Source organism: Zingiber officinale, chromosome 7B (assembly GCF_018446385.1).
Source record: "Zingiber officinale cultivar Zhangliang chromosome 7B, Zo_v1.1, whole genome shotgun sequence".
NCBI classification, from domain to species: Eukaryota; Viridiplantae; Streptophyta; class Magnoliopsida; order Zingiberales; family Zingiberaceae; genus Zingiber; species Zingiber officinale.
Genome location: NC_055999.1, coordinates 12,035,427 through 12,052,533, shown reverse-complemented (window position 1 = coordinate 12,052,533; position 17,107 = coordinate 12,035,427). Strand labels below are relative to the sequence as shown.

Genomic DNA, 17,107 nt, shown 5'->3' with positions numbered 1-17,107 from the left:
AAAAACTAATTTGAGAGGTAAAGACTCTCAAGCCGAATGACAAAACATACATCATAACTAGGAGTTTATCCTTTACAGTCGAAGTAAATCCCCTGATCATCACAATTCACTTACATGATCATGCACGCAATGCAACTCACACCATCACAAATATAAAACAAAGTCAATCCAACCACAAATCACACACTCACACAATATCACACCACCATGACATGCATTACAAATGATGGACAGCTGGTGTGGCAATCAAACAATGACAACAAATCAAACCAAAATGTGGAGCAAGTGATACTCAATCATGACAAAGCATGGACAGGAGCAATTGCACGAACAGTGGCTTCAAAACACTGACAACAGCACATCCATCTATAGATGCAAGCAAAGGCCATCTTGCACACCTTGGATTGGAAGAAACGGTGAACTCGAAACAGAAAGCATCCCATCATATATCGTTGTCCCACTTTTAGCAAGTGATCAACTATCAACAGATTTGTCATGTCTTTACCGCGAGTCGTTTGCTGCGGACTAGATAGATCTTTATGGTGAATCTATGAACTCTCTTGGGTTTTTTGACAAAGCCCCAGCCATCAACGGATTTGGCATTGTCCTTTCCGCGAGTCGTTTGCTGCGGACTAGATAGATCATTATGGTGGATCTATTCACCCTCTTGGATTTTTTGGCAAAACCTCAATCATCAACGGATTTGCCACTGTCTTTACCACAAGCCATTTGCTGCGGACTAGATAGATCAATTAAGATGGATCTATTCACCACCATCTTCTTCCATACCTCACATACAAAATCAAAAGACCAATGAGGAATTCCACGGATGCAAGTAAAGCCACCATGCATACCTTGGGCGTCAGCAACACTTCCAGCAATTGGCAAAAACGAATAGTGAGCCAAGCCAAGCCATGCACGGATCAAGAAAAACCAAAAAATTAGACACTGTGTAGTTGACAAGCCAAGCATTGTGAGCTTCGGACAGCAAGCACAACAAGAATAGTGAGCTCCAAACTTCGGGCGGCAAGCACAGTGAACTCCAAAAATATCAACATCAGCATTGTGACCTCCATTTCCTTCATGTACAGTTAACATTACACCTTCTACACCAACCAACAACGGGATTCAACCTGCAAATGATGAACACTAAGGAGGATTCAAGTCCACAACCTCGGTGGATATGTATTTGAACCTTCTGGAATGGCCAATCCACATCCGGTGCAATGCCTTGGTATCGGCACCTATTTCTAGCTTCCCACATATAATAGATTAAGCTAAAGACGGCTAGATACCGGGCTTTCATCTTTCTGCCACCCCCCTTGTAATATCTGCAAAAAATTTGATGCAACTCCTTAAAGGATTTGAAGTTGTGCTTCATCTCCAACCATCGCTTCACCTTGCACCAAAGTTCACAAACCATCGGGCATTCAAAGAAGACATGTTGATTTGATTTTTCTTGTTGATGGCACATGCCACAATTCTTGTTTGTCTCATACTCCATTCTATCCTTGGTCCTCAACCTCCCATGAGCTAGCATCCATAATGTGAAGCGGTGCTTTGGCATGATCTCCGGTTTCCACACCATAGATTTCCATGCTACTTCTAGCCCCCTTGGCATGAAGAAATTGTATGCATTTCTAACTCCATTTCTATCCCAACAAACCAATCCATCATCCTCATATTTGCACTTCCAACACCATTTGAGGCTCTCAAGATTTTGTTCTGAATTTCTATGAGTCTCTTGATCAAAGGGGAGTCCGAAGCTTTGCTTTTCCATGCAAAAAAATCTACATTTTTTATATAATGATGGTGTATCCAATTTATCCATAAAGAATATGTTTTGGACTTGATATCCCATAAGATTTTGCTTAACAAAGTCTCATTCCATGCAAGTAGGTCTCTAAGGCCATATCCCCCATCTTGGTTTGGTAGATAAATTTTTTTCCAAGATATAGGAGGGCATTTGGAGGACCAAACAAACATACGACAAAGTGCTTTAATCTTGTCTAGAACTCCACTAGGAATTGAAAGCATTGAAAGTCAAAAGCATTCCATTCCTTATAGAACCGTATCTATCAATTTCAATCTTCCGGCATATGACAAAGTATGTTTGGACTAAGCATTTATCTTTTTTGTAATAGCCTTTAGGAGTGGTCTATAATTAGCAATTCTCAATTTTTCCGCCGCCAATGGAATGCTCAAATATCGGAAGGAATAAAGAACCTTCTTGAAAACCAAAAGATCAAGAATTTGGCCCTTCACTCTTTCTTCTACACCGCCCATGACAATCTACGTTTTTATGGATTTGCGTTTAGTCCCGAAGCCTTTCCGAATAAATCCAAGCAATCTGCTAAGTGTTGTGTAGAAGACGTATCCGCTCAGCAAAATAACATAAGATCATCCACATAAACAAGGTGGGTGATGCCCACTTCCTTGCACATTGGATGGAAGTGAAACGATGACAATCTAGAGGTGACTTTGAGTTTTCTTGATAACACCTCAATACATAATCCAAAAATAAGGGAGAGAGGGGATCCCCTTGCCTAAGTCCTCTTTGCCCACTGAAAAAAATCATAAATGCCACCATTAAGAGAGATTGAGTTAGAGACCGTTGTGACACATTCCTTGATCTAATTGCAATATCGTTAAATCTAAATCCACCATGTCAAAAGATTTTTTTAAATCAACTTTAGTCATGCATCTAGGTCTTGGGTCAAATCAACTTTTTCCATGCATACTTCCGAAGTAGCTCTTGGGTCAAATATATATTGTCACATATGGACTGCCTTTTTATAAACGCTACTTGAGCCGGATCCAATAAGAAATCCATAACTTCCGATAACCGACCAGCAAGAATCTTCGAAATAACCTTGTAGAATATATTGTAACATGAAATTGGTCTATAGTCCGCTACCCCCACCGCATGGTCTCCTTTCAGCACAAGTGAGATCAAGGAGTGATTCCATTGCTTTAGTAGTTTGTCACTTTGGAAAAATTCCTGCACAGCTGCAATAAAATCATTACCAATAATATCTCAAGATGAGGTAAAGAATTTCGAACCGTAGTCATCCGACCTCGGGGCTTTTCAACACTCAATATCATGCAAAGTGCCTTTTATTTCTTCTGGCATGACCGACTTGCTTAGATTCTAAGTTTACCCGCGGTGACATACCTCTTTTTTCCCAAGTAAGTCATGGAAGTAGTCCACAAATTCCTCCGTAACTTCACCTATACTTGTAGTTTGATCCTCATTCCGTTTCTTGAGTGTGATGATTGCATTTTTCTTGTTGTTCCTCTTCACCACATCATGGAAAAATTTTGTGCATTTATCCGCACTCTTCAAGTATAGATTCTTAGCCCTTTGTTGGTAAAATTATCTTTCCGCTTCAGCTAACAGGTTTGCTTTATTTCTTATGTGAGTGTACTCTATATGAGTTGGGCCACCATCCAGAATGCTTCTTTGGACCTCCTCTAATTCTTCTTTTGCTCTCTTTGCCTTCTCCGAGCTATGTCCAAAGTTATTCTTGTTTAGCTCCCTCGAGTATCTTTTCAAGCGTAACATCTTTGCCTTAAGAATATATTGCGCATTTCCTTGTAAAGGGTCTGTCCATGAGTCCTTCACAATCTTTTCAAAATCTTCATGCAATGCCCACATGTTTATAAATTTAAAAGCTCTATTCGGAGGTCGGTCTTTGGACAAGGTGTGCACAATAGTATATGAATGGTCTGAGAGACATCCCGGTGTCATGAACTCTGCATATGTATCAAAATCTGCCATCAACCAAAAAGAATTAACCAAAGCTCTATCTAGCTTGCATGAAACATTACCATTAGACCATGTAAAACTGCATCTAATGGAATGGAAATCCACCAACCCACAGGCTTGTGTAAAAATCTACATATCTCTCATCTCATAATTTGTGATAGGAGAATCACCTTTCTTTTCATCAATAGATAAGAATGATCTCCCATAACCATCCAAGCATCGGTAATATTTTCTCCCAAATCTGTAAGTGCTTACCATAGCAGTCTTCTTGTGACAATTGAATGAAGCCCATAGACACAAGTTGCAAAGAAGCTCCTGCTTTAGATGCGACATCAAACATGACAAATGTATATATTGATTTGTAGTTATAACAATATTCATATCAACCTTATATAGATCCCAAAGAAGTAGTATGCGACCATGATTAGAAAAATTGAAGTTATGTGCATGCCCCATACCTGAGAACCTCCGTTGTAATATAGGACTTAGTAACTCTTCCTTGAATTTTGCTTCCATTAACGCCATAACTTGAATGTCTTTTTGCTGAAGGAGATGTTGCACCCCTCCATGCTTTAGGGGTTTGTGAAAACTCCTGATATTCCAAGATGCAACCTTCATTTATGACCATTGCGAGCTGCTCGCACCCATTGTCTTATAACAATCGTAGTGGTAGGTGTACTAGTAACCATATCCTCACTCGTAGAGATGTAACAATGGGCAATGAGGAAGAGGTTGATGCCTCCGATACCGTATAAATAGTCTCACTTGCCGCCCTATATATCTTCTTGTGATGCCATGAAGAAAGAAGTAGAGGAGGAGGATGAGCTCCCTTCACTTGAAATTGCCAACTGCTGGACAACTTTCGGTGGCTGCACTTGCTCGATTTCTCTAGGCACCTCTTTATTTGTTTCCACCTCTTGACGGGGTTGTTGTTGTGGCATTTGATTATCTCCTTGGTGGTCTTCATTCTCACAATTGGGAAGTATTATATCCACCGATATAGGGTTGTTCATAACGACAATTGTAAACTCTTGTTGATCAACCGACACCTCAACATTTGGCCCTTGTTGTGTTGGTTGCCATTGTTGCCTTGTACATTTTCCATATCTAGTTCTTATCCTCTCACAACCTTTAGTTGATTGAGATCTTGGTTTTCCATATTTTTGTACATTTGAATCAGTTTGGGGGTTGTTTCATTGTTGCCCAACCGGTGTAGCCTTTCCCCGGTAATTTTCCGATCGATGACCAAATTTGTTGCATGTTTGACAAAAATCCAGGACCATTTCATATATGATTTTCAAATCCACTTGAACACCAGTAGGTAGGGTGATGGGGACTTCATGAACACGTTCCGAAATCTCCACTATAAACTTTGTATACTCCAACCGTTCCCTTGTCCTAGTCAAATTATCGGTGTACAATGATTTGACAACTTCCGATCCAATCTTGCTTAGCACAAATTGGCTCCAACAATTCGATGGGAGACCATGAATTTATATCCACGCTAGCACACAACGTCCATACGTCTTTCAATTACTGAAGGAGAGTTACTAAAAATTAATGAGAGTTTGATTTGCTTCTTTTCTTTGATTTTAGAGATGCAATAGACGTATTTGTAGGGAGATTACAGCTCAATGACTGATACGTTAGATGTCTTATAAATAATATGATTAATTTAGAGAAAGAAATAAAAAAAAGATAATCTCCCTTATTTCATTTGAAATCTTTATTTACATCCGTAAATACCATCTACAAAATTATACTAATTTATTTTTATTAAAGCAATACATGGAGAGATTAAAAACATCATTATTAATTTATTATTCAACAGATGCAAATGCTATAAGAGGTTACAAATTTAAAAAATATTTAAGGAGGCATATTTTGAAAAAAATATTGGAATAATTTTAGGGGTCAAATGAAATTTTGTTCGTGAGCCGGCCTACTGTTGGGCCTCGGCCCATCATACTAGTCGATAAATGGTCAAATTTTCATGGAACAAAGAGGGATCAAGGGTTCTCAACTTCCCAAAGGGAGATCCGAGAATGGCGAAGCCGCTAGGGCCGACTGGGGAGTTCTTCCGGCGGAGGGACGAGTGGCGGAAGCATCCGATGCTGACGAACAACTTGCGGAACGCCTTTCCGGGCCTTGGCATCGCCCTCGTTGCCTTCGGCATCTATCTAGCCGGCGAGGCCGCCTACAACCACTTCCGCCGCCCTGATCCGCACCACTGATGGATGATGCTCCATGGCTTGTCTCTTGAGGTAAATCCTAATTATTTTCTCTATCTATGAATATATATGAGCATCTTTCTTCATTAGAAATACTAGTTTCTCTGCAAAGATCGAATTTTGGGGACCAGGTGCTTGCCTTTTTTTCATGGTATATTTTAGGGTTGATCTCTCTCGGGGAAAAAAAAACTGTTTAGTGGGTTTACCTAGCCCTCGGATTGTATCTTTCTTTGGAAGCGAGATTGCATTGTCTGGATGCTTATACGGGGCACGACCACCTCGTTTTATCTGTATTGCATGCTTTACTATAGAGGCATTTGTTGCTACCTGTTTCTGAGTGGTTGACGATTAAAATCTCATCCAACTACTAAAAGATTTTTAGTTCTTTAATCGTCTTAAAAGTTGGTTTGTGTTCGTGGATTTGAGATATTCATACCACTAATTGGTACAGTTAGCATGAAGCCATGCTTTTGCCAGGACCCATCTTGAAGAGTGGATTTTTTGTTTTGTACGGATCCTCTAGAAATTTTGAGCAATTAGATGTAGGTTGAATCTATAGCAATGGTTGCTTATTTGCTGCTAAGGATTGTGAATTATCAAGAGAAACTAAGAGATTTTTATTAACTATTCATTCTCTGTGGTACCAACCATGTTGAGCAATTGTCTGCTTACCTGTCTTGCTATAATGATGGTAGAGATTATGAATAAAAGAGATCCTGAACATATCAGTAGAACGAACTTTATTTGATATGCCAAGTTTGGTAGTCTAGACGCTAAGGAGCTAGTTTTCTAGCTGAATTAATTTTAATTATTTTTAAATATTAATTGCTTTAGTGAGGCTCTGTTAGCATGTATTGGAGCAGACACGTAGTTTGGTTTTTGTTAATAATTGGGAATTATGATAGTAGTCTTAACTTTTTCCATCCTCAGTTATAGATAGATAATCTTCTAACTCTTCAGAGTATTCTGTGTATTGTTTTAACTTTTTATGTCATTATCTACGAGAATAGGTCCTGGAAAAATGTTTACTTCTTGATCGGTTTCTACGCTAATTTTACATGGGCACTTGTCATGAAAATTGTATTAATGAATGCTTAACTATGCTGATGGATTCTTTGTGAGTTAATTCAAGATATTAAATACCTAACAATCAACTTGCATCAGTGATAATTGGAAGCTGCGATTTTTATCAACTAACCTTTGCCATTCAAAGATTCAAAAGTTTACAAGAATAAGTAAGTCATGACATCCCAACACTCAACTAATCCGTGGCATATGTTTATTCTTCTCTTCTTATATAGTCTACTTTGACCAGGATAAGTCCTAGGCTATATGGTGTAAGTTTCTAACTTGTTTTACATTTTTGTTTATTGATTTTCAGCATTCATTTATACTGAAAAAATTTACTTGTAGGTTTTATAGTCTTATAGGCAATGTTGTGATTAAAAGATTTGTTTCAAATGGAAATTCTTTGGAGCAATTTCTAACAAATTCATTATCAAATACTATTAAATTACTCTCTTAAAACCTCCAAATGAAAATGTCATTTTAAACGTTGCTTCTGTTTCTAAGAAATAATGTGATAGTTCAAATATATTTAATTATTTAGAGAACAGTAAATACGTTAGATCCCTTTTTTACTTATCTGATCTGTTTTGGGGGCTTTTCTTATTTTTTTTCTCCTTGAATGCAGTATGTTGCTCTAGCATAACATATCATGTCTGACCTTCAAGGTCGTCCTGTAGGATCTTATAAGATTGCCATTGGCAATTTGTTTTACATATGATAGAAACATCTAACAATTTGTTCTTTTTCTCAGAGATATATCAAATCATTGGAATGTATTTACTTGTTTAAGAGAGTGTTTTGAGCATTATAACCAAACTATCATCAGTGGAAATATTTTATGATATTTTGCATGTTGCCCTTCCACATTGAATGAATTGTCTTGTTATTTTCATCTTGTTGTTGCTCGAAGTTTAACTGAATGGTCTCTGGCTTGATCTCTTATGAAGAAGAAAAGAAAAGAAAAAAATGGATTGTGATTTGCGTAGAGATTAACTCTAGTCTGTTTATGCAGACTCATCAAGCACTATAAGAGTTGCATTAAAGAACTGCATTCAGATTAAGGACTGATGATCTCTGATTGCACAACTATTTATCTATGTAGGATTTTGAACATTCAGATGCATTGTTGTATATATCCATTATTATTAATTTATGTTATTATAACGTTGTTGATCTAATAACCAAGGAAAGCTTTGTAACTGAACACCTGCCTATTCCATTTTTTTATTCTTTCTTTTAAATGAGGCTCTGAAAATCTGAAGGAAACGTGAGAGATATTTTCCATGTCAAAATGTATCATTTTGTTGCACGACAAACTAATGGACACCAAATACACAATATAACTCCAATTATAGTTTTGGTCCTCGTCTTATATGGAAAATAAGCTTTCCTGAGATGATCTTAATGTGTTCAGAGAAGATATTTCAGAGCCCACTGGAAGAAAATTTGAACAACTTTACAATCCTTCCTAAAGTTTATGGCACTTTTAAGTGCTTATTTAATTTGTTCTTACCAAATGATAATTATACTTGTTCTCTCTGAAACAAATACACGGAGTATAGAATAACTTTAATATATTGTTTTTTATATGGCCTCTAAACCATTTCATTATTGCCATGATTATATTCTCTTCTAGAACTCTAAAAAGAAATTGTGAATTTTCATCTTAACAACTTGTTGCTATATTCATTTTCTTTAACCTGCAAATTCAATTTTCTTGAAAGCATTTCATTTGACCCATGATCTCACATGAATATCCATTCACATATTGATTAGACAATTTATTATTTGATCTCAACTTACTGTCTTTAGGAAATGACTAGATGATAATAAGATGACTGATCTTGCTTGCGATTAATTTAATCCCAGAGTAAACAATTAAAGGAATGATGTTCCTTGATTACTAACCAACAATAAGTTTATAGAAGGATCAATTGATTTTTTATGACACAGTCACACAACTAATTCTACAGCTTATGTATATTAGTAAGTGTTAGAGCATCCACATTAGTTTCCGTATATATATAAAATTTAGGATAAATGACCCATTTTATTAAATTTAAATAATCACTTTTCACTACACAATACATCAAATACCTTAAAATTTCTATCATTCTTAATTTTTTTATTATTTTCTTCTCTTTCTTCTATTTTTTTTATTATTATATTTATTGAATGAGTGGAAGGAGAGAGATTGAAAAGATTGAGTGGAAGGAGAGAGATTAAAAAGAAATATTATTTTATTTTTAGGGTAGAGATTTCATTCCCTAAATTTAAAAAATCACTATTCATCAAATTTAAATTTAGGGAATGGATAGGGTAACTGATGCAGAGGGTTTTTAGTTATCCTATTCAAAATTTAGGGTAAAATCTTTGGATAGGGTAGCTGATGTGAATGTTCTTATAAACATAGATGTTATTTTCCTTTTTAACTGTGATGTCGTTTTTATACACTGATTCTTATGGCAGTTATATTAAATTATATCTCTATAAATAGAACTATCGTAGATAATTTAATTAATTAACTTATATGCATTATAATATATGCCCACGAAATGAAGTGCACTATGCTGACTGTATGTGACTCACATACATATCCAGTATAAGTTTTTTTTCTTGTTGGGCAATCTGTGTACTAGGAAGAGTGTCCACCATCACTTGCAGAAGTTGCAACATCATTTTTTTTAGTTGGTACTAGGTGTCCAATTTTTTGAACCGACTAATCCTTGGGATGATCGGTTCGGTTTCACGGAAATTTCCACCTGCCATTGGAGTAAATCAGGAATCACTAATGGAGGCCCATCCATTTTAGTCCCATTTCTCATCGGAGAGAAAATCCCCTGCAGTGCGCCACATAGATTCGAATTTGAGATCCATTGGTTATCTGATGGACAGATGGAGGGCCTAACCATTGTACATTGTCCCGGGGGTTGCAACATCTTATCCTTTCGATTCTTCTGGGTAATGCATGGTGTCTATACATCCCAATGGCAGAAGTTGTCTTTTAAATTTGTCTAATCAATATATTATAAGGCAGTTTCAGGTTGTAGTAGTTAGTCCATTGCTTAGTGCATCTGTCATTCATAATCATAAATTCAAATTGTAAAAAAAACTAGCTTATAGTTAGTGTATATTACAATATCAAATAAACAAAGTCAAAGAACCAATATATATATATATACCAAGGTGGCCGCTTTGCGCCAAATTTCCTTTCATGATTAAGTCCTTCAGCTACTGCAATCTATTATGGCTTTCGTCTTCTAATTTAACTATGCACTTCAAACTTAACTGGTTTTTCATGTTCCATTCTTTTCTTTCATTTTTCATATTGGGGAGTCCATTCTTTTCATGATTAACTCTGCATTTTTCTTTCTTTTCTTGACATATGTTCTGAAGAATGACTGCAAACCTTGAATTTTCCCTAACCGTATCTTAGGCTTCACCCTGTTTTTTGTTTTTTTTTTTTGCACGACTTTATTGATTCTGGATTCTTCTCTTCCTTTTCCAACTTTTTCTGACTTTATTTGTAGTTCAATATTCTGTTAAAAAAAGGCTGCACTGTTGATTTTCCTTGGCCAGTTACATATCATTGTTAACATGTGGAAAATCACATGCTCCATATAGTTCGGCAGATGCATAACAATAACTTGTATTTTGCAGGTTTACTAGAGTGAAGAAATAAACTGTAGGGCGTTGGACCAACTCACTTAAATGTACAAGTTAAATCGTCCTGTACTGTCCACATTTGGCATGAACTTTATTCCTTAATGTTTGGGTGTGAATCTGCAACATAACGTGTCAACTCTACTGTTTGTGGTGCAGAATGATTTATGATGGTTTTGCGTGTTTTGGAAACCTGCAGTAAATTTCTTTTAATGATTCTGCAAGTAGCAATAGTGTTTGTGTTCTTCCGAAAACTTGTGTCAGTGAAATGAATTGAGCCTTGTCTGCTAACTCATTTTAGTCTACACATCCATAAAAGATAAAGCCAAAGCATTGAATCCAGATTTATCATATAATCACCAATGAGACTTATTTGGAATTTTGTTCTCAATTTGTTGATAGCGCTTAAATTTTTTTCTAAGAAATTCATTTGTGGATGTGTTCTAAGATCATTGTAGTAGTTAGATTTTTTTTAATCTTTGAAGTTGATTGATTTATCTTGTGTTTCTCCTATCATTATGTTACGTTGTACCGTGGACGTATTTCAGCTCTTTGTTTTATACTAGAGAGAGAACCCAGCGGGAAGGCGTAAGATTGGCTGTGATAGAATGAAGTGCAGCAAGGCTGACGATACAAAGTCGAAGGCGTCACGTAATGTCAACCGTCGACATCCACAGTTTCATGTGAACCGTCTGTCAGACTTCAGAGCCATCCACCACGAAGCTGTGTAGTCACGTCCACGTCCCTGCTTTTGATTGAATCGAACAGGGAGTCATCTTTCATCATTCACTCATTGAATTACAAGTTCAAAACAAAATGTTCTTGAAAATCAATTGAAAGTAGGGAAAAAAAAAAGATAATGTCAATAAAGATTGACCAGGCATGGGAAGAGGGGAATATTGAAGCCAGCAACGACGGCGACAGTACGTGGGTTGGTGGGGAGCGTGAAGATTCAATGGCGATATTAAATACTCACTTAGCGAGTAACGAAGTCCCTAGCGCTTCCCGACGACTGACCGTTCGCCCTTTTTGGCATGCGCTGCCTCCTCGGATCACGCGCTTTACCCTAACAAAAAAAACACACATCCACCCACAATTAGTTAAACTTCAATTCGCCCTAACTATATTAATGGAATTACTATTTGGAACTCATAGTTAAACTTCAGCCTGTCTGGACTAACATTGACCTATGAGTAATTAAGTCCATCAAGAAGGAGCATCTTGGTAAAGGAAACCAAGAGGAGAACATAGTGGGGCCTACGTTGATGGATGATGAGTAATCAGGGATTTCATACTGATTTTTCTTTTATTTGCCACTTTATAGTTTTACTTATATCCTTTTGATTTATTTTCCCCCAGACAGACTCTTTTGATCTTGCTTTCACTAATCTCAATAATGGAGATCCAATTAGCATGCAACAGAGGGAGACCAAACCCTCTTCTTTCCAAGACTACAAGCATACAAAAAGCAAAAAAGGGAAAATGCTCGCAAATTCCTAGTGTCATTCATTCTTCACATGGCTTCAGCTTTCTTGCTAGGCAGCATTATAGCCACTAAACGCATGCACGAACGATGATCCTACCCGATTCAGCTTTCTTTGCTGGAATTTCAATTCGGTACGTAGTCCAGCGTCGCGCTCGTATAGTTTCACTTTTATTTAATTAATCAACAACTTTTAAAAATCATCCTCATGATCATTGCTTCGATGTAGAAGATCACTTGCAACATTTATTAAAAAAGGAAGTATAAATCTTTTGAATGGATCTTTGACCAGGAAATAAAGAAAAGTAGAAGTCAACAATTTAAAAAAAAAAATTCTTTGCCATGAAAACCCTCGACGTCGTGGTCCTGAATCTTATCGCTCCCGGAGCACTACAACCTTTGCCAAACAACGACAAAACCTCAAAGGCGATAGAATTTTTTTCTCTCGCCATTCAATTAAAGGCGCATTTAAATTAAAGCTTTGAATCTCTCTCCGTCTACAGAACCAAAGTACAGCACAGTTCTTCTCTATTTACGTGAATTGAAGTGTTCATCCTGTTCTTGGCCCTCCCAAATCAAAGCTACAAACCGTTATTAATGCACAAGAAGCATTAAACAAATGACTAATGAAACTCAGGAAAGCTTGTGACTTGTTCTCAAGTGCTGCTGCATCTCTGTAAGCCGCTGGTGCGATAAATGTGGGCAACAAATTGTATGGATGGGAGAGCCAGCGGCATCAAGCCGTACAAGTCTCAACTATCAATAGCCTCACTCACTTACGAGATTTTTAAGCAGCATTCTTTTCGTTGTTTTTTTTTAATTTGTTTCTGAGGTAAAAAAAAAAAAGAAGTATTTAAGATGGACAAAATTAAACTTGCTTAAGGATAAAAGAAATGACAAAAGGAATTACAAAAAGAAATGGAGCTGAAGCAAGAATAGAATCAAGAAAGAGAAGTGTCTTGAATGGATGAAGAGGCCCTTAAATTAAAGGAGATATGGTGGAGAATAAAGTGATACCGATGTACATAAAGATGAAGAAAAACCAAAACATTAATTAAGGAAAATACAGTAAAAAATGGTGAACATATAATTATTGCTTCTTTTGTTTCACATGTGAAAGATGATAAATACATTAATATTCTCTGTCCTTTTATATTGGCTAGGAAAAAAATCTATTTAAATTTCATTTATTCCTTTTATTTATCCTTCACATAAATGGTTTTTTTTTTTTTTTTTTTTTGCCTCTTGATTCTTGTCCTATTGTTATCATCTTGTTAAAGAAAAAGCGCCTTGTGATTCAGATTATTTTTCAGCATTTGGGACACAATTGGCCATAAAAAGGATGAAAACAATGAATATGAGGGACCATATATATACTATATGGATCCTTTTCCTTTGTGACATTCATGTCTTCTCCCTTCACAGAAATCTTCATGAAATTTGAGCATTAAACCTGTATTAGCAATAATCTCCCGAAATAGTGAGACTAATCTACAATATGATTGATCCAAGTCCCATCATACAACAGTCTTGTAATATCCCCATGTTGTCTCCTAGGAATGTGACTAAACAAAGCATTTGAAATTTCGCTGGTCCTCCAACCAGTTGACACTTCATTAATTGTCGTGGCTCCTGATCCTCACATGCAGGGAAAAGACAAGGAAAGCATTGCCCAAGCAAGTTTGTTTTGAGCTAGTTCTAGTGCATAATCAAAGAATTAAGAGAGAGAGTTTTGGCACCTTAAGCAGACATAATAAATGCACACTTCTGCCATTTTTACTTCCTTCTGGGGAAATCCCGGTAGCTGGCTTTCTTTATGTTCCTCAAATTTCATAATGTGCAACTGTTTGTTTTGACGTAGTTCTGGTCCATAATCAAAGAATTAAGAGAGAGATTTTGGCACCTTAAGCAGACATAAATGCACGCTTCTGCCATTTTACTTCCTTCTGGGGAAATCCCGGTAGCTGGCTTTCTTTATGTTTCTCAAATTTCATAATGTGCTACTGTTTATGTTCATCTCTCCCTCACTGCATGCCACACCTCTGACACCACAGTGATCCCCCCACGCTTTATTTTTGTTTGGTGACAATAACTTTTTTTTGTTTTTGTTTTTCCTGGCGTGTAAAAAGTAAAAAACCAAAAAATAAAAAAAATTCTTTTCCTTCTTTTCCATCCTGTTCCAACCTCTGTGCAAGCTTCCCTCTCTTAGTCCTTTATTTAGTGCCTTACGACCACAGCTCTTAACCAAATCACTTCTGATCTTCTTCCCTCCTCTCCTCTCCTGTATCTTTCATCTTCTTCTCCTTGCCATGGTGAGCACATGCTTCCTAATTCCATGCATCATGGAGGCGACGACTCTGCCGTCTCCTCTACCTCTTTTCTAAGCTTGTACTTTGGCAATGAGGTTGCAAGCATGCATTTGAATGCTAGGAGCTGGTCCTCTCTAGGCACTGTGGTGGTTTTTGTTGTTGTCTTCTTAATGTAAAAAAAAAAAACAAAAAAAATAATATAGTCTCTCACAAACAATAATATAAAGCTCCTGTCTTCTCTTTAAGCATTCTGCATGCTGTTCTTGCAATCCCAAACTTGGTTCTTCATCTTCTTTCTCTTGCAGCTTCTAAATTGAAGAACTTTACTGCTTCTCAGATTTTTTTTTTCCTTCATTTATTTTAGTTTCCCTTTTTTAGCTTCTTAGTTTTTTCTCATCTTGGGCCTTGAATGTTTTTTCTTCTTCTTCTTTTTATAAAAAAAGAAAAATGAAATAATTATCTGGATAAGGTTCTCTACAGCCTCATAACCAGAGCCCAAAGCTGTTGAGAGGTTGGTCTAATTCCGATTCTATTAAATCGGATTATCCTTTCATTTATCTCTTAATTTTAGTTTTGGCCTTGAGCATTTTTGTACTGGTTTTGAGCTCGATCAGGAAGAGCAGGAGAATGGATGGTTCCGGCCATGGAGGAGAGATGCCAATCCCAATAACCAGTGCCTATCTCGATGGACACGACAGCCCTCTCCTGCACCACCACCGCCACCCCTCCAATGGCCCTCCTCCTCCTTTCTCAGAGGACCACCACAGCTCCTACAGCACCAAGAAAGCGGCGGCGGCCGTCAAGTACAGGGAGTGCCTGAAGAACCATGCGGCGTCCATCGGCGGCAATGCCACTGATGGCTGCGGCGAGTTCATGCCGAGCGGCGAGGAGGGCACCCTCGAGGCCCTGAAGTGCTCCGCGTGCGGATGCCACCGGAACTTCCACAGGAAGGAGACCGACGGGGAGGAGGATGCGCAGGAGCCTTCGCCGTTGGAGTACCTGCCCCCTCTCAGCCTAAGAGGAAGCAGCAAGGCCGGGAGCCTCCTCTTCCCGAGGGCCCACCACGCCATGATCATGCCTCTCCAGCAGACCTCGGAGTCCAACGAGATGATGGCGGCATTCATGAGGCCGCCGCCGCCGCCGCCGCATCTGGTGGCGAAGAGGAGGTTCAGGACCAAGTTCACCGCGGAGCAGAAAGAGAAGATGCTGGGGTTCGCGGAGAAGGTGGAGTGGAGGCTGCAAAGGGAGCAGGAAGGACTGGTGCAGCAATTCTGCCAGGAGATCGGGGTCAAGAGGAGGGTGTTCAAGGTCTGGATGCACAACAACAAGCACAACTTCGCCAAGAAGAACAATCCTGCACCCCCAATCTCCAGCAGCAGCTTGAATATTGACCATTGACCATGATCATTAATTACATGACTTCCTTTAATTCACATATAACAAATTGTCATGGTAGATGTCGAGCTTTGGCACTCGGCGGTGCAATGTCATCAACTATTTTCTCGTCAATTACTGTTTGTTCTACATCACATCATCCCTGAAAATTCATTGGGGTACTGCATGTCTTCCATTTGAAGCTATCTAATTAAGCTAACCACTGTTAATTCTAAACAGTATTAAACAGGATGTATTGTATTCTGGTTTCCAGTAGTAGAAATAAAGCAGATGAGATCTTTGGACAAGAGTATATGATGGTATATATAATTATATATACTTGTTAATATATATATTAAATAACTTTAAATTGAAGATGTGTCGTGCACGTTAATTACTAAAACTGGGAATATGTTTCCTGCAGGAGGGTTCTGTCGCCATGGAGCATTATAGTTGAAAGGAATGGGTCAGTTTGAGCAGGAAAGATATTCGGATGCAATTCGTGTACAAGGAAGTCACGCAGGCCAGCATGCACTGCAGTATTAGGTTAGCATCGGTGAGGAATCCTATGGAAGGGAAGGGCATACATTGTCCATAATAAAAATATTCAAATTTAGCAACGGGATTATCCGTCGTTATTCGGTCACTAAATTTATTTAACGACCGCTTTACGACTGAAAAAAATAGTATAAAATTTTTCATATTAATTTAATTTAACGATCAAAATTATATTTCGATCTCTAATTTACGATTGAAGAATTATTTCGGTCGCTAAATTTAGAGACGGAAAATAATTCGACAGTTAAATTTAGCAATAGGAAAATAATTTAGCATAGGAGATTGAATAATTTTTTTGGTCTCAAATGTGTAAACAGAAATTTTTCCGCTCCAAAAATAGGGACCGATTTTTTAATTCGGTCTATGGAAATTTTAATTTTTACATTACTAATCCTCTTATCAATTTCAATAGTACGCTCTCTATTTTCCTTATTTATACTTTGTTTATATCAAAATATCATAAACAATACACACGATACATATCCAAACTTCACAATCAACATACAACACGAACAAAATACAATCAACATTCACAACCCTAAATCATATCACAAACAAAATCCAAACAATACATCGAACAATTTCCACGGTACAAATCATATGCAAATTTCAATATCAAACCATATCAAGATACAAACTAAATCGAAATATC

At 37.5% G+C, this 17,107-nt stretch overlaps 2 protein-coding genes across 2 annotated transcripts; both read left to right on the top strand.

Moving 5' to 3' along the window:
- Nucleotides 1-5,766: 5,766 nt before the first annotated feature.
- Nucleotides 5,767-10,955, top strand: LOC122005319 (NADH dehydrogenase [ubiquinone] 1 beta subcomplex subunit 3-B-like). Its single transcript, XM_042560320.1, has 2 exons — nucleotides 5,767-6,033; nucleotides 10,729-10,955. Exon 1 carries the CDS (start codon nucleotides 5,815-5,817, stop codon nucleotides 6,001-6,003), a length of 189 nt encoding a protein of 62 aa, XP_042416254.1. The 5' UTR covers nucleotides 5,767-5,814; the 3' UTR covers nucleotides 6,004-6,033; nucleotides 10,729-10,955.
- Nucleotides 10,956-14,441: 3,486 nt separating this feature from the next.
- LOC122005318 (zinc-finger homeodomain protein 3-like) lies at nucleotides 14,442-16,205 on the top strand. Its single transcript, XM_042560319.1, has 2 exons — nucleotides 14,442-15,034; nucleotides 15,138-16,205. Exon 2 carries the CDS (start codon nucleotides 15,151-15,153, stop codon nucleotides 15,919-15,921), a length of 771 nt encoding a protein of 256 aa, XP_042416253.1. The 5' UTR covers nucleotides 14,442-15,034; nucleotides 15,138-15,150; the 3' UTR covers nucleotides 15,922-16,205.
- The last annotated feature ends 902 nt before the right edge of the window (nucleotides 16,206-17,107 follow it).

Bases quoted from the DNA above. Each gene is read 5' to 3' on its own strand.
- LOC122005319 (XM_042560320.1), top strand. From the start codon at position 5,815: ATGGCGAAGCCGCTAGGGCCGACTGGGGAGTTCTTCCGGCGGAGGGAC.
- LOC122005318 (XM_042560319.1), top strand. From the start codon at position 15,151: ATGGATGGTTCCGGCCATGGAGGAGAGATGCCAATCCCAATAACCAGT.